The sequence below is a fragment of the Chelonia mydas genome, chromosome 22 (assembly GCF_015237465.2).
Source record: "Chelonia mydas isolate rCheMyd1 chromosome 22, rCheMyd1.pri.v2, whole genome shotgun sequence".
In the NCBI taxonomy this organism is placed as follows: Eukaryota; Metazoa; Chordata; order Testudines; family Cheloniidae; genus Chelonia; species Chelonia mydas.
In genome coordinates, this window is record NC_051262.2 from 13243992 (window position 1) to 13266309 (window position 22318).

At 44.2% G+C, this 22318-nt stretch overlaps 1 protein-coding gene across 1 annotated transcript in view; it reads right to left on the reverse strand.

Annotated features, from left to right (window-relative positions):
* Positions 1-112: 112 nt before the first annotated feature.
* CBL (Cbl proto-oncogene) overlaps positions 113-22318 on the reverse strand; it is a 52770-nt gene continuing 30564 nt past the window's right edge. The window contains exons 3-16 of the mRNA XM_037882230.2: positions 21312-21458; positions 19518-19674; positions 17380-17501; positions 16571-16708; positions 15476-15563; positions 14768-14899; positions 13362-13565; positions 11614-11745; positions 10386-10763; positions 9504-9598; positions 8588-8743; positions 7974-8077; positions 6419-6601; positions 113-3512 (exon numbers count right to left, since the gene is read on the reverse strand). Of these exons, the coding sequence (XP_037738158.1) occupies positions 3238-3512; positions 6419-6601; positions 7974-8077; positions 8588-8743; positions 9504-9598; positions 10386-10763; positions 11614-11745; positions 13362-13565; positions 14768-14899; positions 15476-15563; positions 16571-16708; positions 17380-17501; positions 19518-19674; positions 21312-21458 (2311 nt within the window). The 3' untranslated portion in view covers positions 113-3237. The remainder of the gene's footprint in view (positions 3513-6418; positions 6602-7973; positions 8078-8587; positions 8744-9503; positions 9599-10385; positions 10764-11613; positions 11746-13361; positions 13566-14767; positions 14900-15475; positions 15564-16570; positions 16709-17379; positions 17502-19517; positions 19675-21311; positions 21459-22318) is intronic.

Here is a 22318-nt window from a genome sequence, read left to right on the forward strand (position 1 = left end):
ATAAGGCTAGTCTAGTTGAGGCTCTAAGTTTTCACAAGAGGGTACTCAGATCCAGCCTGGAGATGCAGCATTCTCTTAAAGGCACTAGACATTTGGCTTTTTTTTTTTTTTCTTCTTCTTTCTTCCATTTCTTTCTTTTAAAGTAAAATAAAACGTTGACATTCTGGAATAAAGACACAGGGGTGGGATGGGGCAATCATAAGGTTACCTCTGCAAAAGAAAAGCAGCAAGGAAAATACACCACAAAGTGCTTCACTTTACTCCACAGAGAACCACCTTAGGAAGCGCTGTTGGCTCGGCTATGCTTCGGCAACACTCGCAGACTGTTACAAACATTCACGTGTTCAAGGAGAAAAAGCCACTTAAGTTTCTCAGATAAGTTTAAGACACAAACAGTGGGCAGAAAGGACACATGCATAAAAATAACGTCAGAGATCCACACCACAAGGATTGCCTTCAAATCTCTAATCCTGGAATGATGTCCACAGGCAATGAACCTCCATGGCCGAACCCTGAAAAGAGGTCTGTCAAAGCTTTGCTAGGCATGATCTAATTAGCAACAGGACAAGCCTGTGAAAATGGACTGTCCACAAGGAATAGGACACTGCTGCTTTGAACAACAGGCTCTCTGCACAGCAGGACAACAGTTCAGGCTTTTTAGCTGGTTAAATTTAATTGCCGTGCAGCAACGGCAGAAGCACTAACGCTGCTGAAAATGCAGCCACAGTGCACATTGAAACACCCGGGCTGACCGTGCAGAGAAAGTTATAAGCGAAGTGGCTGCAAAACCAACCGGGAGTTAGTGGCAGCTTTAGAGACAGATACCAAGAAAGGGTAGAAAAGAGTAGTCTTCATGTCAGAAGGGTCACTATTTGCTTCTGAAGCACATTTTGGACAAGCACAGACCACGAAATGATTCAGATACTCCAGAAATTGCTTGGTCAGTATCAAAACTACCACTGCATCATGCAGATGTAATAAGAGAACAGAGCTGCCCTTGTACCAACCTCAGCTGTTCCTGCACTAGACCTGCAACCAACCAGGTCTGAAAGACATGCTGACCACGGCCTGCTATGTATTATTGTCACAGCATTTCACACAAAAACAACAAGACATGACCTGTTAGTTGCTGTCTGTCACGTGCACGGGCAGAGGAACAGCAGATTAAGGTATATTCCATGGAGGGCAGACAATCACCCTTCCCTTTACAGCTCAAGACTTCACTAGGGCTGGACTCTGCCCTCAGCGATGCACATGCAACTCACGCTGAAGTCACACAACTTGACTTTGCACTATTACAGTGAACAGTAAGCATCTCCCATCTCGCACCAACACAAACCACAGCATCAAGCTGTGTTTGCAAATTATACCTCTGGCGCTGAAACAGCAGCAATGCTGATGGGCAGTGATTGTACCGCACAGAGAGTTGCTCTCCCTAGCATTCCAGACGATATTTTCTTTACCAAAGAAGGGAGGAAAGGAGAAAAGAGCGGACAGTTCATGCATTTATGTCACCTGGATCCCACTGCACATACAACGATAAGGGTGGAGATTCAGAGATAATCATTATGTTCCACATAAAATGAGAATCTAGTACTTTGTTCCCTTCTGTAATATTTGCTATTACTCTTGTTAAATTCCCTCTGTCAATTTCAGGCTCCTGATCTGACTACCAGATTCTGTAAAAGGGATGAACTACATCAAACAGTCTCGCACCCCTAAAGATATTTCAAGCCATAAATAGTCATTTAGTCACTACTGCTGTTCATTCATACTACTGACATTCAACAGCGAGCCAAATAATTCCGGGCACAATCTGAAAAGTTAATGTGCACTGAATACATGCGCATTTTGTTCATTTGTCAGACTATCGTCTCTGTATCTCTCCTTAATTCCTCTCTGAAAGAATCAGTCTCTTCGCGAACACCAAAGACACCCAAATTGAAAGGGACTGAGTAAACAGGATACTAGAAAGTCAGGTTTTTCCAAAATAGGTGAACACCAACTTTTAAAGTCCAGTTTGATTGTTTCATAACTATACAATTTCCTCTGATCTCCTGTCTGACACAAGCTCTGACAATTCCCTGGTGTAATAAAGGGGAAGCAAGCCCCATATTATTGTGACAGACAGCCTCAGAGAGAATTTTGTTGCATTTTTACTACAAAGCAGACACGATACTGATGAGATACATTGGTTGCACCTACCTACTCCACAAAACCTGGCACACAGGTGAGTGGCTCCCACAAGCGCTCTCTAAAGGAGAGGATGGAATGTGTGTGAAGGCCACTAGTGTGCTATAGCCACCATGCAATTAAGATAAATAAATCGTCATATTTACCAGATGCAACACTCCTACAGAAAGAGTGCATGGGAGTATCCAGTGGTAGCTACTCAAGTCCAACACAGCTGTAAGCAAGTTGAAGCACTGAAGCACAAGATGCTCTGGGCTAAAAAGATAAGCAGCAGCCAGTTCTCCATGCCTACCCTCCCCAAAAGACTCTCCCCCCGCCCCGCCAAGTTCAACATATCTAACTCCCTGGATTCCAGTGCCAGCAATGCGACACATGGTGAGAGAAATCCACCTCCCAGCACTAAGGAGCTAAAAATACCTGACTGCTGCCAGTCACACTTGTATCCCAGCTAAAGGGGAGGACTTAAATTGTGAGCAATAATTATGGGTACAGGAGAAATGCTACAGTAAACGGAAGCAATCTAATCATCTCTTCCTAGATCTCCTATGTATTCCCAGCAGAGGGCGACCTACAGACTGCTCTAAAAATCCTGAGCCAAACACACAGCAGTGAACAGGTCCCAATCTAGTACCATGAACCACAGGACACACCACATCAACCTGGAGACATTTTCCGAGCATTCAGTTAGAATTCACAGCACAAAACACTCGCCCACCCCCAGAGCATGAGCTCTGGAATCACTTGTCATGATACCTATTTCTACCAATGCCCTTTGAAACAAATCTGTACTCCCAAACAAGAGGCGGGGGTGAAGGACTCCAAAACGATGCCAAGACACACACTGTATACACATCTATCCGCTCCGTTTCATTCCATTGCTTTGAAATCTGGAACCACAGAAACCTGATAACTGATTCTCTTAAGAGGCAGGGCTGAATTGAGCACAATGTCTCTCAAGGAACCCCTTCCTCCTTGCGGTTGCAGCTGGGCTATGGGCTGCCCAGGCCGTTGGTCCACAGAAGTTGTAGGCAGGGAGGTGATGTGCTATGTGGCCACGTGTGCAGGGGAGGAAATGGAGACAAATTCCCGGAGAATATTCTTGGCCATTTCAATATTGTTATGTGCAATGACCAGTGCTTTCTGAATGTCCTGATATGAGTATCCCTGGCTCATAAGGTTCTCAATCTCACTGGAAAGTTGGGGCGATGTGCTGGTGCCAGCGCCACCCTGCTGACAACTCCCGGCTTTCCGTTCAGAGTTTATCCTCCGCGGTAAGGGCTTCGGCGGCCTTTCTGGAACTTGAGAGCCATCGGAAGAACCTAGAGGGAGAAACAACTGGGTTATTTTGGAAGAAGACAAGTGATTGTTGCGTTAACAGGCAGCTTTAGAACACTGTAGTAGCCCTGGCACCACAAGCCACTTTTCCCAGCCAGCCCATCCTTTCAACTTCAGTTTATCTCATCTCCTCTTCCCTGGTGCACAAAAATGGTTACAGAGGTTTAGTAAATAATTAGTAAATCCTACTGGTTTTGCTTATAGAAACAAGACCAAGCAAATGGGAGCTATTTGGGTAAGCGTGTGAGCAGACCTCAGATAGCAAAACGAGAGTAAGAAAGAGGTCTGGAAAAACAATGCAAGTACAAGGAATATGCAAAAAATCTCACCACACATCCCAGTATGTGTCTAAGGCTTGGGAAACCCCCCTGGTTAACCACTCACTTATTACCTAATTTATCAGGCACTGCTCTTTTCTAATGAGACCTGGCCATTGTGGTCTCAGGGCCAGGTCTGCTCCTGCTTTTGCACTTCTCTGCCACATCCCCCACTCCCTCTGCAACAGGTCCAGTGGAAGGGTACCCTACCTAGCAACAGTAACCCTGCTACAGCAGATCAGCAAACTCAGCCTCTTCAGCCTGTCCTCACCATGAATTATTCCAGCGTCTACCTTCCCAAGGGCCACATGTTGTATCCTCTTGTGAAAAGGTAACAAAAACATCAGTCACTGATTTGCCAGTGGAAATCTGCCCAGTGTCTAGGAACACTGCCCCTTCAGATATCACTGTTTGCTATCCCATGTTCCTTACAGTTGTCTTCTCATTTTAACCTTTAACAGCTGAAGAAAACATTTTGTCCTACTTTTCAAATCACTGGAAACTTTTCAACATGAATGCTGAACATCTTAAGAAAGTCTGATTTGCCTTTAGGCGTAACCCCTCAGGTGCCTGAAGATGGCATTTTCCAATAGGATAAACTTCTGCAAAAAGTGTACAAGCCCTTAGAGTAAGAACTCCCAAACAATCTAGTTTAAAAGGAGCCGGCCCTGAAGCACTGGTGTCAGGAAGGAAGCAGTCACCATGATGCAGGCTCTCTGAAAAATGTACCAAAAGCACAACAGGCAACCAATTCACTGAAGCTGCCTCATCCATCAACATGCAGTTCGAATCACTAATCTTCCAGGAAAAACAAGCAGCTTAAAAACAAACAAAAAGCCTTTTGTACAATTGCGAACAGGAACTCCCTCCACAATTTGCCTTAGAAATAGGTAGTTCACCATAAGCTGGATGATGTTTCAGAGACAGCAGGTCATGCTAAAACAGTAGCCATGAGTACGGAGCCTTGTTACAAGTGTATAGGAAGCTACGTTTTATGGTACAGGACATGAGAGCAGAGTCATTGCCATAATGGTCCATCCCACCTAGTAGCCAGCCTCTGACAAGAGCCAATACCCCATGATTCAGACAGCAACGAAAACTCCCCAAAACCATAATACTTAGCCCTCCCCTAAAGCATTTTTCATCTGTAGATCTCAAGGCACTTTACAAAGGAAGGACAGTATCATTATCTCCACTTTACAGATAGGGAAACTGAGGCACAGAGCCAGGAAGACCCTTAACCCTATGGTTACACAGTGAGTCAGTGGCACAGCTGGAAACAGAAAGATGGCAGATTCTGCTCCTCTTTTATCCCACCCATGGTATTCTATGAACGCTGTGGGGCACTGAGAGGAGATGCCGGGAAGGGCATGTGTGGCAAACCTATTAAAGTCCTGCTGCTTTTCCCAGGGCTGGAGGAGAGCATCCTGAGGGAGCGGAAGCTGGAAGTCTGAAGAGCAGACTCAGGGAAAAGTTCTTGGAGGCTCAGCAGGAAGGAAAGCTGGAATCTGAAACTTCCAGGCAAAGATCTGGAAGGCACTGATCAAGGCAAGGAAGACACCCTCTGAAGGGTGTTGCCAGGAGAATCTGAGAGGCAAGGTGTTACTCTGAGCTGCTCTTTGCTTAGAGTCTCTGCTAGGTTAGAGGACTTGGGAGCAGGAAGCACTGTTTCCTGCTTCTCCCTCTGAGCCCCTTGCCACAGCTCTCACATCCTCTTCCTCTGGGAGTAGCCTTTGATTCCTGGGGGGAAATCAGACATGCTGAACTCCTCACTAGAGTAGCCCCACAAGATGCAAGACTAATAACCCCAAGGTGGTCAGTGCCTCCAACAGATGTAACTAGATAGTTGCAGAATAGAAGTCCCAGGCTCATACAAGATTTTTGCACAGAGTGAGCCTTGATTTTCTCTTACCAAGTCTGTGTGAGCCAGGACAGCACTATTTTCTACAGCCTGGAGACAGAAACAACTAGCAAGTCCCTTCTCTCTACAGAGTAGACATCACCAAACAGTTTCAGAACACCATCTCCATCTGCTGGCAAAGAATGATACCCAAGAGTCTGACCTAGCACAAAGAAAAGGAGGACTTGTGGCACCTTAGAGACTAACAAATTTATTTGAGCATAAGCTTTCGTGAGCTACAGCTCACTTCATCGGATGCAGAAGATCAAAGATTGGTCTTTCTTACTACTTTTGCCTGCAGAGTTACCAGTGTCTTTAGGGGCAATAACATCAGAAAGCTCAGTTTTAAGTCCAGCTATAGTCTGTGTCTTACTTCCCCTGCCAGTGAGTGCTACAGGTAAACCTAATTTCCATAGAGGAGTATTCTTGATGACCAGGTGAATATGATGGGTTTTGCCAACTGCTAATCCAAACACCAAATGGTTTAAATGGCTAGTGCAGCACATGTTAAGATCTAAATCAACCCTAACCCTTCAGGACTGGAGTACCTCTGGAATACAGAACTGATTCTTCTCTAGCATAAAGGCAATAACAAGTTAGTGACAGAGAAGCTTCAAAGATCTGTACCAAATCATCACATACTGCTGCAAAATCAGGAGGTAAGGGTGTTCACCTGTGATGGGATCACAATCCAGAGACATTCGGCTGAAGGCAGAAGTGGCATTGGAGATATCAGACAGTGTGCGACGAGCTGTGGCAATTGGTAAAGGTGGTTTGGGGATATCATATCCATCTTCCTCATTCTCAGACTCTTCTGGGCCATTGGTAGCACTGGCTGCAGCCATATCCCCCTCATCTAGAAAAATACACACACAATTAGCTCCAAGTGCTTGAACAGAGCCTTCCCTTTCTTAAGACAGGCTATATTCCATTCACATCAGTCCACATGCCTTCGCAGAGCAGATAGCTAAGGGTCTCTTGTTGAAACCCTAGTCCAGAAGAAGTTCTTTCCAGGAGGCAGTGAGTAAAAAGTATCACAGTGGAAGAGTTGTAAATACCTAGCCCTGCCTCACATGGTACATTTTTTAAAAAACCCAAGTGTCTCACAAACACACAAACTCTTCAGTTTTCCTGCTTAATTTTAAACTTTACACTATGCTTGCGGAGCAATGCAGATGCCTTTAAGATCAAATCCACCTTGGCTGAGTGCTCCCTGAGTTTCTGCAGTTGGCATTCAACTAGGCAGAAAGCAAAAGGGGGCACGAGAGACACTGTACACTTTGTGTCCCGCCAAACAGCCTTCTGCAGGCAGGTCTGTGTGTGCAGCTGCGGGTTGTTCTTTACCTTTCTAGTAAAGTTAACTATCTATCTTCTAATGCATCAATCACAGTAGTATCCAGGGCATAACATATAAAATGGAATTCATCATTCTGCCAGGAAAAGGACACAAACACGCCATCTCTCCATCAATATATGTATTATCTGGAGCAGGCTCATTCTTGGCTATTCCCTTCCAAGAAGCAATAGCCAAGTCATTTTGAAGCTGTGTTAATGTGGGGCACGGGCTGTGAGAAGAGACAGGTCTTGCATCAGTCCCCAAAAGGGTCAAGATTTGGGTACACCTTGATCTCCAATGACAGAAAACTCCTTGGGACATCAGTGAGAATGCTAGCACCCCAAAAAATTTGCCCTAGAGACCTGCCGTGTGATATCTCCACTAATCACAACTGCCACATTGGTGCATAGGCCTTTGCCTACTCCATTGAGAATCAGCAACTTGAAATGGATCACACTAGAAAAGGAATGTGTCAGATACACACACAGGGACGAATTTCATAAATTCAGTAAAAATTACCAATAATAATGAGGAGAATTAATGGGAACAGCTGGAAACAAAGATGACAAGTCTGGGCTGACATTTTCCATCCCAGCTACCTACAGCAACTACCACTTCATACAAAACCTTTATAACAATGATTTCTTTTGAACAACCGATGAGTGTCTTCAAGCCATGTTAAATTAGGTTCTCTTTACTGACATCCCAGTTTGCAGTCTGTAGGCAACGCCAATTGAACACTTACGCATATGACAAACTATTTACCTTCAACAGCAAGTGACACCTCTGTTAAATGATCGCTTAAATGTTATTTAAATTGGGAATCTTATCAATTCACTCCTACCCAATTTCTCTCATGGGTGCTTTATAACATGCATTGATGCCCACTCACCAGAAGTGTTGGTGGTCTCCAAGTCAGCGGATGTTGCCTGGGACTGAATGTTGTACATAGCTTCATACATACAGACATTATTTGGCTGATCACACTCCAACTCTCTGAATGAAAGGTGGAAAAAAATGTTCCCTTAAGATATGCAACAGTAGTTTCCTCCTCACCTACAATCTGTTATGTAGATTCCTCTCAGATGCATACTGTGATATGAAGCACAGCTCTGCTACCTACTTTCTTTCAGAGAATATTTGCTCTCATACACATTCTGACATTGTCTCCATTGCAACGTAACAGATCAAAATGTAACTGGTATACCTGGAAAGTGAGGGAACAAAGCTGTACATGGAATGTCACATTTCTATGTCTGCTGGTGTCAAAGGACCAACAACAAAAATGGCCTGGGGGCAGGGGTGAACTGAATCCACTATAAAAGGACTCAGACCAGAGCAATGTTCACATTTCATTTACCCCACTACTCTAATCTAGATCTGGTCAATACCAGAGGGAACCAGGCAGCAGATAAACCACGGGACCAAAACCTCAGCCAGAATAAATGAACAAGCCTCCTTGGATAGGTGGGGTCGTAAATGCAGCAGACACAACTATAATCTCACCGTAAACCGTGAGTCATTTCCAAAGGCAGCTTGATCTCTGTTTTTTGTTGGGCAGAACCAGGAGGCACCAGAGGCAGAGAGGATGGTGACATGTATTCAGTGTCCTCATCGCTTTCAGACTGCTCCCCCTGTTGCAGTTTTGGCACGGGCAGCGGTCTGGGGGCAGAAGGAAGAAGATCAAGAGCATGTGAAAACCAGTTCATCCAAACACCACCGCAATCAGTTTGAAAAACAGTTAATGCAAATAAAAACAAACCACGGTTAAGCCAAACAACTAAATCAGTTTGAAAAGCAGCTAATCCAAACAACAACAAAATGGCAACCATCAGCTCTCAAGCACTGAAAGCCAAAGCTTCAAGCAAGGCTTTTCAAACTGATTCTGACTGAAGCAACAACCTGGCTTATTGGAATTCCGAGCTATGTAAGTGTGAGACCTGATTTGAGGGTGAAATAATAAGCAAAAGTCTTGTCCAAGGTGCATGGTAACAGTGCCATAGAGAAATCCTAGCCACTGGAGGATCTCACATTTCAACCTCATTTCAACATATATACTCCCTCATACCATATGTACTGCTGTGTCTAAGGCACAGGACACTGCACACCACATTGTCTGAGACTGCAACAATTCTGGGTAATTACCATTCCAGTAACACTCGAAATTACCAGTTGTAGATCTAATACTAAGGATACTTGCTGAGAGATTTACTTTTCCTTGTTTGTATGTTCTTAACAATCCAGAGTTTGAATCCTAAACTCAGGCCATCTATATAATGTCAGATTCTAACCCTGCTACCAAAGAGTACTGAGATGTAAATAGAGACCCAGAAGTACATTTCTGCCCTCTCTACATCTACAGCAATCCTGAAATTGATTATCTCTACTACAAGAAAAGAGCCTTCATTCAAAAGTAACACACCTGACCGCTAGAGAGTAGATAGCATTGGCAGATGAAGAGGGTTTTATTTTGGGGTGCTCATATTCTGAGCCTGTTGGGGGGCCACTGTTCAAGTTCTGCAAAGAAGAAACCATAGGTTAGAAATAGCACTTCTGTCAGCAGATTCAAACAGACATCAATGTCCCATCACCCGAAGCACCAACTCTTGTCTGAGAAAGGAGAGTTTCTTTGACATTCTGAATCATCCATTTCAAGAAACCCTGTACCTGCAAAAGAATTTGTTGATATCTAAAAAGTACACTGGCTTTCAAACTCTGAAGAAGCTTGGAGTTGGAGGAAGCAACAGATAAGGGTTAAAGAATGAGAGAAAGTAACATGTTCTGGGAAGCATTTCTTCTCGACTGAAATATACTGCATCGCAATGTGTTACAGATGGTGGTGGGGGTATCAGTCCCACACGCAACACAGACCCAAAGTCAACAGTGACTGTAAATTGCTGCCAACTGATCGCAACCATTTAAAACGAGCTGGGCTCTTAGTCCAGCTGTCAATGGACAAGGAAACCACACCCCAAAAAAGCCCACCACAACCAGCACTACCTGACCACGTTCCTGGCCATCTCAAAAGAGAAGCCAAAGGACTGAAGTCTCCCCTCCTACAGACCACTCTGGGCTGGGTGTGATGCATAATGTCAGGGCAATGACATCCCATGGGAGGATTTTATTGCTCACAACTCTTGATCCAGCACTTATAATTTGTATGAAAAATGTGAACAAAAATGACAGTTCAGCTTTATCATCACTTCAGAGAAGTCTATACAAGCAGCATTCCCCGTCTCTCCCGCTCACAGGAAGCAGGCCTGCACCACTAGAAAGCAGGGTGCCACCATCTCGGGTGACTTACCACTGTGGTGTCTAAGCTGAGTGTACTCCCATGCCTAGGAGCATCAGGTCTGGAATCCATCTGAGATGGTAGTGAGAATGGGAGCGAGTGCCGGTTCGTCAACTCTCTTCCTGCCCAAGGGTCACTAGGACTGAGAGCTACAGACGGCGCTTTTGGAATTGGCCGCGATGGCCAGGGCTCCCCCTGACGGCTGGAAGGTACGAGGGGTAATTTGTCTCTGGAAGGACAGTCTCCTGGTGTACAGGGTAAAGGACGTCTCTGAGGTCGACTCTCTGCCCCAATGGAATATGGCCTGTCTGGTGGGGGCGGTGGTGGGAGATCTCTGAGCGTTGGAGGTACCGGCAAAGGTTTATCTTTATGGAGGGGACCAGGAGCAGCCTGTAAGACAACATCAGACATTTAAAACCACAGCTTAACAAGCAGGAAGTCCAGCCCACTGCACTTATCCCAGTTAGGACGCTTCTTACACGAAATTAACTCTAGAGCAGCCATAGAACGTGAAATAACTCCCAGCTATATCCTCCATAGACCTTTAGATACAACATTTAACCATTTATGGCTAGGAATACATACTAAGTCCCAGGTTTGCTTTCTTGCTGCTCACAATGGCACCAAAAAGGATCCCTACCAGAATTCTCACTATTTCATCGAACTTCTTGTACAGATTGAATTCACAAGTGAATTTTTATCAAACACTGATTAATAAGATTGGTTATTTTCCCACCTGACCTTTCAGCACCAACCCACAGCCTCTCCCACCCACTCCAAAAAAACTAACAACCACTAATATGCCCAATGCTACCAAAACTGTGCTTCCTCCTTCTACTGGTCATAAAGGAAATATGACCATCTCTTCCCTCTAACGCCCTTCCCCTTCCCTAATTCTCTCTCTGGAAAAAGAAATGCTTGGGGGAAAACCTGGAAAGGGAATATAAGAACCAACTTCACCCAGCTAGGCTAGTAGCTGGAACAAACACAGTTCCATAAATGCAGCTCCACGTGGAGTAGTCAGAGGTGTACTGGTTGAAGACTGAGAAGGACAAACTGCTTTCTGGGGGAACTGTGGGCCCTCCTTGGATGGAAGAAAAGAGCTGGTCTGAAATGACTTGTGGAGAGGAAGGAAGAAAAGGTAGAGTCTGAAGAAAGAGTCAGGACAGTCCAAAACTTTTCCCATATCTCCTCCTCATTCAATAAAGGACCTTGGAGGAGGGTGAAAAGAAGACTTCACCTTGGAAGTGGTCCCAGGGCTGGAAGCTCCAGAAGGGATGGACACGCGTTGCTGCAGAAGATCGAGTCGTGGGGGTACTGGGGGAAGTGGGGCTTGTGGAGCCACTGAGAATGGAGAAGGAGGGCGCTCAACCTGGAAAGAGAAAATAAAGAAAATGAACAAGAGCCAAACTGTAGAGAAGACATCCTATCTAAAGCACCACACCCCTCTTGCCTTCAAGTTCTGCACCTCACGTTACCTTGCTGCAGCTTGTAATGAAATTACTACATTAACACCGAGCATGCAATACGAGGTCATGTTTGTTTCATAGCACTGCAGCATTTGCCTGAAACCAACCTTGTGAATCACCAACAGGCCCAACTCTGGCACTCAGCCACAGAGCACATTCCTAAAAACCTCACTCTAAAATGCTGATAAATTGTTTGGTTGGACCAACTATTCTTTAATACTGGTACTGGATTTGCAGTAGGCATATTTTCTTTTCACCATCAGAGGGCATGCTCCACTCTATTAATGGCAGAGCACAGAGTTATATTATAGAGGTGTGCAAGTTGTCCCTTTGCCATGACGGGACGGCACGGCACTTACAGCAATCATTAGCGTGCCCCAGGAGCGGTGTCAAAACCTTCCTTCTTGTCCTTGGATAACTGTTTCACCACCTGACAAATCAGAACAGTCACTCCTTTTTTCCTTATCTTTATAAGAGTTGCTTTATGATACAGGCTAGAGCATGGTTACTTTGAACAGCTTGACAGAATTTGTAAGCATCTGGTGCTGGCACATCCGGAGCACTTGCCTACTGCAAACCACAATGGAAGTCAGGTCATGTCAACGGAACTGTGTCCTGACCCCAAGAAATGCCAAGCTGCATAGCACTCATCTCCAAGACGGTGGCCTGGAACTTCAACTGCTGACTACAAAAGAATTTATAACAGGGATGAATCAGCACGGATTATCATTAAATCTGAACAGAGAATTCTTAATTAGAAGGCCCTATTTTATATAAAGTGAAACTAACTATTTAAAAAAAAAGTCTGATTCAAAATCTTTTTCCCTAGGCACCAGAACAACTAACTGCTGATGGGCAAGTGGCAGCAATAAGCCAACAGAAAAAAAAAACCCACTGTGCAGTGATTCATAAAGAATGCCTTACTTGAACACATTTCCCTGGCAGGAAGTGGCACTGATGGAAGGCAGTCATCAGACCTTTATTACACAGATTAATCAGACAACATATTCAAAGACGACAGTCCAATTGACTTCCTCAGCAAATCAGACTGCCCTCTACTTAGTTCAGTCATCAGCACCTTGGAAAAACTCCTTCTCTAGCTGGTTGCTTATACTCAGCACTGAGGAAAATGACTTTCTGCTGATAAGGCTGATTACAGATCATAAATCAAAAGCAGCATCGCTCAGCACGCAGAGAAGTATTATAAATATAGGTCTTGCATTTCAGTAGATGAATTGAGTTATGTCACCCTGCTAATGGCTTGGACAAAGACCCACCTTCCAGGACAATATATACAGTATCAGAGATTCTGGTATGTAGAACAATATCGCCTGACTGAACTGGTAAGTTTCAATAGTATGGAACTTACCATCTCTGTACCAACCACAACCTGGAAATACAGAGGGCAGTTTCTATTCTGGGGCTCAACACCTCCAATGTGCATAGTCAACAAGACTCAAACCAGCTTACTCTGTGTCTATTGCCACATCCAGCAGCATGTGCCTAATGGGGCCTTTACCTTAGCACCGGCCAATTCTTTCATCATGAAGAGGGAATCATCTGCTCTGTCATCTTCATCATCATCATAGTTTGGGGAGGGAGCTCCCTCTGCACATTGCCGCAATAATCCTCCTCCTCCTCTGGGATCAAATGGGTCGACTACAATGGGCTCTGTGCCTTTGATTTCACAACGGCAGAAAGGACAGCCCTGACCTTCCGATTCCTGAAGGGGGTGGGGGGAAATGAGAAGAAACCTATTAAAACAACGGCTGTTATGAAAACAAGTAAAATGGACAGTAACTTATCAGACAAAGGAGTTTAGTATCATCTTTTTAGCAGGTGTATTTTGGTGGAGGGAAGGAGTGAAACAGGAATTAAGACTGCACTATAAATACAGCATGATCCTTATCATTTGGAGTAAAACCAAAAAAAACGGGTTTTTAAAAAGCCCTCCCTCCCACACACACTATTCTTAAGGCAAGAAAGTAGCTGCTAGGGCACCAACAATGAGGAAAAGGTAGGAGAGTCTAGTGAGTAGAACCAGTTTTGAACACAGAGTCCAAAGTCTGCATCCTGTGGGGACAACACTCTAGCATCCTTTATTATTTTGCGGTTGGAGCAAGGCAAAAAAGATGTATTGATATGAATTTCACACTATGCTTTCAGCTCCACCACCAAATTGTCGGTACCCATAAGGATCTAAACCAGAGGTGGGCAAACTGCAGCCCGCGGGCCACATCCGGCCCCTGAGCTCCCGGCCGGGGAGGCTCGCCCCCGGCCCCTCCCCTGTAGCCGCCGCGCGGGCAGCGCTCTGACCTGCCGCTCCTACCGGGCAGCGCAGGGAGCGCAGCTGGCTCCGGCCGGGCGGCGCGCTCCTGCTGCTCTGAGCACATGGTAAGGGGGCGGGGGGGGGGGGGATCCCGGGGGGGCAGTCAGGGAGCAGAGGGCGGTTGGATGGGGCGGAGGTTCAGGGGGGCAGTTAGGGGACAGGAAACAGGGAGGGCTGGGAGTGGGAGTCACAGGGGTGTGGATAGAGGTCGGGGCAATCAGGGGACAGGGAGCGGGGGGGTTGGATACAGGGTGGGGTCCCAGGGGGCGGTTAGGGGCAGGGGTCCCGGGAGGGGGCAGTCAGGGGACGGGGGGGAGGGGGTTGATGGATGGGTTGGGGGTCTGAGGGGGGCAGTCGGGGGCAGGAAGTGGGAGGGGGCAGATGGGAGTGGGGGGCCAGGCTGTTTGTGGAGGCACAGCCTTCCCTACCTGGCCCTCCATACAGTTTTTCAACCCCCATGTGGCCCTCGGGCCAAAAAGTTTGCCCACCCCTGATCTAAACAGTTTGAGAAGGAAGGAAGGAAAAGATACATCACCCCTGCCCAAAGACAGACCAACCTCACTCTGAAAGAGTGCACAAATGGGGCAATTCCTTACCTGCCATGCGGTGAGACAGGAAGTGCACATCAGGTGGCCACATGGCTCAATTTTCACGTCCTTGTCATTTTCTGCACAAATTTTACACAGCTGGAACGTGGAGCCCATCTCGCAGTACAATTCATATTGTTCCTTGAGGGAAGGAAAACAGATAATTCACTCTGGAATATAACGTGGTTCATTAGTCGTAACTACAAGAAATCCACCCCAATATTCACACAGAGAAAAAAAATAATAAAATCACAGCATCAAACCACAGCTCAACAGAAACAGACGCTTGCAAAGGTTACATTGCAATTTTATGTGCTAGAGACTTCCGTAAGCAATGCTTCTGTCAGCCTCTGGAAAAAAAAATGGACTTGAAGCTAACCTAAAGGAGCCTAGAAGCCTTCCAGTATAGTACTTCAAGTTCAACTTAAGGTCACATAGGTCAGGGATAAAAGACGACATAGGAGTTAGTGTGTCCTTCTGCCAGCACTATCATATTACTCTAAACAAGGAACCCAAAACTTATCAGCCCTAGACACAGATGTTGTTTGATGTTTTCAATCTGTCTTCCCCAACCCAACCATTCAAAGATTTTTGTGTGTCTTACAAGACCTGACACAGCTGCTTCGTACACAAGGAACCAGTGTATTAAGCAGATGAGGAGGCCAGAAAAAGGAGAGAAGTGGTGCTAGTTTGACAGGACAGAGCCCTCTTGCTCACCTGTGTAACTTTAATGTGGTCCTGAGGTGTAGGCTCACACAAACCGGTCAGGTCAGGATTTTGATTCCGACCATCAGGAAATAAATAACTACAACAAGTAAACATAACATAAGATTTAAAGAAAGGCACCTTTCTTTCTTTCTAAAATCCCTTTTTAAATCTCTTTTTTAAAATGCAGAGGTCAACTATACTTGAACACTGATCACTCAGCAAAAGAAAAACCTACCTGTAGGTTCAGCTTGGGATCACCTCATAGGGGCACTTTTCCACGCAAAGACTGAGCATCTCAGTTCTTTGGGAATCCAAGGTGCTTTGGTTTGAAAAGGAACTTTCAAACCAGAGAAAGCCCCCTAATATACCTTACTTATCAATACGCAAACAGGAAGTCTGTTTTCATGGTTTCCCTTTTGCCAATGATCAAATTACTCTGATTTTTTTTTTAATAAAAGGCACTCTCAGCCCCCAGTCTTCTCTTCTTATATGACCCACCCTGCAGTGATGTCTTAATGATGAAACTGTAACACCCGAAGAAAGAAAACTGAGGTCATAACTCATAATCCTAATTTTTGTGACATCAGTATAGGGTCAAATGGAAGAAGAGACTACGTTGACAGGAAACTACAAACCAGACATGTACCTTCAACAGTGGCATTGGGAGTAGAGACAAGCAATGAAAAAAATGGCTCTCTCTATGAATATTCTCGAGAGTCAAACTCCCTCTTTTAGAACGCAGTTCAGTAAAACAATCAAGCTTGTGAGCAGTTCCATCGACCTCAACAGGACAACTAATAGGTTTACAAGTGCTTTGCTGATTCAGGGCGTAAATAAAGAGGACGGACTGCGTAATGCTCACCCGCACAATATCCCTAACAGCTGCATGGCCGCTGCAAAACACTGCACATACCACCAGCCAGAATGACACGAGACTGAAACGTGATAGGTACGTTCTATCAGCCCACTCATTTCTAAAGGTACATTAACTAGTGACGGGATTAAGGCAGGTAAATCATAGGGGCCACAGCAACAGGATGCATTGTACACTCACCGCAGACTGAAAGAGCACAACAGGTGACAGGCTGATGCAAAGTTACTTACAAGCCTTCCCTGAAGCCATCTATCAGTGCTTGAAAAAGAGGTTTGTTGTGGGGGATAGTCTGGAGAATGTTCCCATCTGCAGTGACGTAACCGATGGCCCACTGACCGAGTCGCGTACAGCTCAATCGGAATATGTAACTGAAAAGAGACAAAAACAGAAATTCGTTTTGGTTGGATCAGCCAAAAAAATGTTAAGAACCAAGTAGGTAGCCTCTGTCTAGCTATCTCAAGATGAAAGATAAAGACAAGCTGAAGTAGCTGGAGGATTTCTACCAGCTTTTACCACTTTGCTCACTTGTAGCGCAAAGGGAGAACCCTGCAGTCTGATACGAGTGAAGCATCTAAAAACTCGTGTGTGCGCGCGCACGCACGATTAAACACAGAATCCACAGCAATAAGGATGAGTGTCCTCACACTCACTTGCTGTTTCAAATTAAGTTTTTTAAAAGATTATACAAGGTTTCCATTTTTAAAAGTTTCAGAGTAGCAGCCGTGTTAGTCTGTATTCGCAAAAAGGAAAGGAGTACTTGTGGCACCTTAGAGACTAAGGTCTTAATGTACACAAGTACATTAAGGTCACAAGTACTACTCCTTTTATTTTTAAACATAGCGTGCAACCAGTGGTCTCCAGAGATGAGAGGCAGTAATCTCCTCCCCTACCACAGCGCACGGTAACAGCAACCAGCAAAACACCGAGTAAGGCCCCTCTGTCAGACCGACCCTCCTCTGACACAGCAGGTGCTGCAAAAGTAACTAACTAGAGGAGTTGGCAAGAGTCCTCAAAAAGGCAACTGCTACCAAGCACTAACCTGCCAGGTTTGTGAATGAATTTCTGAAGCCGAGCTTTCACCTCATCATAAGTTAGAAATGCCATGTAACCAGGATGAGTCACTGCTAGGCTATTCCAGTTCCTGAGCAAAGAGGACCATGGCTAAAGAAACAACAAAAGAAATACCATTAACCATGCACTTCCAAGATGTACCCATGCACATGACTGTCCTTAATCCAAAGAGGTCAGTTCTTCAATAAACTGGAGTTCTTATTCCATTGCAGGGGCTAAAACTTATTTACAATCAAGCAACATTAGGATTTGAGTGTCACCCCCTGGAGACAACACAAAATAGCATCAGGATGGTGACAAACCGTACCAACATGCAAAGTGTAGCAGCAACAAAAAGGAAGCAGTGAAAGCCAGAAACATAGATAGCGAGGTGTTTCAGTTGTAGAGACATTGGCCCTTTCCCCTTAACTACACAGGAAAAATTTCCCTAGCTAAGTCTTGGCATCCCAAGAATCCCTTTCCGCCACACCTCTGTGATAATTCAATCAGAGAGGCTACAGTGGACTTGCCCGTAAGGTGATGGAGCAACAAAAAGTATCGCAAAGCTTGGAGATAACAGCGTTATAGTCTGCCAGTGCAAGGCTATGATTGGTGGCCATCCCTGGGGGAGAAGAATGAGGTATAAATATTGCTGTTATCTACTAGCGCTCACAGAAACAAAAACTATGCAACTCGGTGTACTCTGTTCAACTAGCAACCGGACCAAAACACAAAATCAAAGAACACTTTCTGTATCCCCTTTAGATAGATGGAAGGATAGGCAACCTTAAAGGTGAGGAAGAATGGATAAATCAGAATGTATAACAGGTAGAAAAAAAGGGGGGAAGAAACCACAAAGTGAGACATTTATCAATTTAGTAGTCAAACACCACTGGGACAGAAATCCCAGTCAATACACATTTAACAAATACCAAGGGATAAGTCATTCTGCTCACAAGGAAGGCAGCCCAGGAATGGCTACCACTCACACCACTCTGGGGAAACAGAGGTGAGACAGGGATAGAGACGAGTAATTCAGAAGATTAAGCGAAGGATTACAAACTAGAAACTATGACTCGGCTCTGTCACTGACATGCTGCATGGCCTCAAGAAAGTGACTTCACTTCTGTCTCAGTTTCTCTGTCTGTGAAATATGGAGAGCGATACCTAATGACCTAATCTCACAAGGGTGTGGTGAGAATATTGTCTGTACAATGCTGTGACTGGATAAAGCAATGTACAAATGCTAAGTGCTGTTGTTATTAATGCACACAAAGTCAAGAGACTAAGCACAGCAGTTTACAATACTCATAACTATAACAACTCCTAAACCACTCTTCACATACTAGAGTAGAGAGAGGTACACAATTTGACCAGCCGCACTACAACACTGCATATGGGAATTTTCAGCTAAACACATCTTAATTACAACCCACCCTATCACATGGGGGAAAAAGGCAAGTCAGAGCCAAAGTAGTAAGTGTTTGTACTTTAAATATCCAATTGCCCCATCAGAAGCTGCATTCTTTATCCAAGTACTACTGGTGACACAGATTTCTTTTAGGTTTTCACCCAAAATTAATATTGATTCCATTCAACAATATAGATGTTTATTTCATATAGAAAACACGATATGCTTATATAACATTTTGGTTGCGGCAACTCAAAAGCCAGGAAATCTGAAGTTCCATATTGTCATTCCAACCTAAATACGCCCTCACAGAAAAAAATCCAACAATAAAAGGGCACAAGGGAGAGTTAGGGATGGACTGATTGAGTGAGCTTCACATTTCCTGGCTCACAGAAGTTTATCACAACTTCAGTTTTAAAACTGACCTTTAAAGTGGGAAAAATTGATTCGGGGAGGGATATTGAAAGTGTGCTACAATTACGATTTATTTTTAGAAAGCTTTTTTCCCCCCTTTGGCAAGAAATATCACACAATGCTACCAAACAGCAGAGTTCTAAATCTTAAAAATATTTTATATATATATGGGGGAAAGAAAAGTCTTATTAGTATTAACAGTGTTATTTTACTATTTAAGGCCTAGTGTAAAGGTCTATCTAAGCAGTAGGCTACATATATTTCCAAAGTGTTTCAAGTGACTCACGTTCCTCTGCCCTTACCTGAAAGAGTCGGGTAAAGATATCAAATTCAAACACTGAAATGTAGTCATTGCATGTCAAGTCAATAGTCGACTTCAGAGCCATGGCCTCTAGTCCTGAACTGATTGGATGCACCTCATGCAAGGCCTGGCGGAAGGTCTTCCATGGGACAATAGTCCTGGCGGGGGAGGAGGGGAAAAATCCGCAAGTGTGAAAGGAGCTTAGAAACATCATCATGCAATGCCATAGTGTTACACTCTATATATGATATATACAGATGTGTACACACAGGCACCCCCAATTAGAAAAGGAAAGCAAGACAAATCCAACTGAACTCAGAGAGAAAATTACTCATGTCAAGCATGAGGGAGAAACTTCCGTGCATCACCAGCAAGCAGCAGCAAACCAGCCATCTTTCAAATCACTACTCTGCAAAAAGTAAAATGTTGGAATTGCAAGCCCAGCTCTGATCTCTCTTTCCCCCATCCCATTAACACCTGTGCAGCCAACAGTTCACACTGAAAAACAGCATCTACAGCACTTGCTGTCATAATTTGATCCATTTCATCTTTCAGCAGCAGGCACAGGAAGAGTTAATTTAAGTCTCCCTGGAGCAGAGACAGAGACAGTCAAATGACAGCACACAGCTATCTAGAGAGATGATTTGCCTGAATAAAATTTTCAAAAGCACCAAAGTAACTCACATGCCTGGGACTTAACCTTCTAAGCCACTCAGGTGCTTTTGAAAAATTTCCTCATTTCCACTGGGTAAAAAAATATACTCCTATAAAAGTTTTTGTGCTTTCCATAGCAGGCCAGAAGAACCAAATATAGCTGGACTCCATAAACTAGATGCCTTCCTACACGCTGGAGACCAGAACCTGAACTTTCTATATAATTGAGCGTTTTTCCCTTTTGAAATATATAGTAGAAGTCTATAAAAAGATCCCTGAAAAGAGCTTACCAATCTTCAGGCTCCTATCTCTTGGTCAAGTCCAACTGGTTTCATTTTTTGACTCCTAACTGTTAATATATTCATTTAGTATCCGTGATATACTAATTACACTGTTTACATGGTATGTCTTGTTTAGTCAGAAGTCATTGTCCCATTCCAGTAAACCTTCTCCTCTAATATAGTGGAGGACATTTCTAAAATTAATACAGTCAGTGTTTAATTATTAGATTTAAAAAAATAAATCTGACATTTCATTGGCCTGTACCTAAATATACATTGCACTTAAGTTTCTCCTTTATTCCATCTTAACTTGACCATTATGCAAACTGAGCAAGACAAGCAATACACAAATGCTACATATTATTCGAGAAAAAAAGGGATTAGGAGACTGGAAAGACTAATTAAAGGAAAAGCTAAAATAACTTAATATGAACAGCCTGGCTAGCAGACAACTAATGTGGGGAGCACGATAACCATTTGCAGGCAGGCAGGAAGAGGAATTATTTAGGATGGCTGGAAGTTATGGGATTAATTAAGAAAAGGAAAGTTGAAGCTGAATGTCCAGGGAAACTTCATAACAGTAAAATAATCCCCCAGAGAATGTGGGGAAAGACCCATTACTTGACATATTTAAATAAAGACTGGACAAGGAACTGGAAAAATATAACATAGGGAACAATCCTGCACTGGACCTTGGAGAACAGACTAGATGATCTAATAGGTCTTTCCCATCACTAATTTTATGATTAATTTGACAAAAGATCATCATACTCCATAAAGCAGAAGTAACATTTAAAAAAACAATACATCTATGAACTTTGTTCTTGCATCTCTCATATTAAGCACATTTAGAAACTTACTTTTCCCCAAAAGCTTTTCTCCAGAACTCTGCAGCATCTGCCTTGGTGATCCGGAACGTATCTCCTTGGAAGAGGCCACTTGGGAAAATGCCTTTCAGTTCTGCCAGCATATGGCTGAATATCAGGGACAATTTTGTCAGGTTACGCCTGCAAGAGATTACAAAAGCAGAAGTTTCTTTTTAAAAAGAAAAATGTGACTTTACACTGTCTGTGGGCAAGTCAGCCAGATGCAGAAACAGCTTGAAGAAATCCAGAAACTATCCCCCAATTGAAAAATCCCCCATTTGGGAGCATTTTTCAAACATACATTTATAGTTCTCAGCACATTTTGTCCAACACATACCACTTAGAGAGATTTACATTCTGGAAGTGCTGGATACACACAGACTAATTAACTAACCCTCACTACCCTTCTGAGGTAGGGGAATATTTTAAGCTTTGTTTTGTAGTTAGGAGAGAGGTTAAGAGACTTGCCCAAGGCTACATAGCAAGTCAGGTGGCAGAGCAGGATTAGAATTCAAGAGGTTTTGACTTCATGTCTCATGCTCAAGTCCTTACACCATGCTGCCTGTAAGGGATGCCACTTTTTAGTTAGGCAAAACTAAACTAAGGCACAGCCTAGTTCCTCCCTTACCCCCAAAGTCATAAGTCTTATAGGAGAGCACACCCTCTCCTCCAAAGGAGTCAAAATAACACTCTTCCTGGCTGAGAGCAAGAGCCTAGATGAAACTGATAGTGATGGTATGATAGAAACATAAGAGATATGGCTCTGGATGGAAGGGGTGTTTATTTGCTCTCTTTCCTCACCCGCACCTTTATGCGGGAAGGCTCCTTTTCTCTTCCTCCTCCCCACCACCACTGGGTGTTGGGAAGGACAGAGTTGCAGACTAGGAATGGGGGTAGTCCAGTAGTTTCTGTCCCCCTCCATATGGGAGATGGTAAAGAACTACTGGCATGAATGCTGGTGTCAGGTAGAACAGGGAGAGTGCTGCTTCGATTAATGCTTT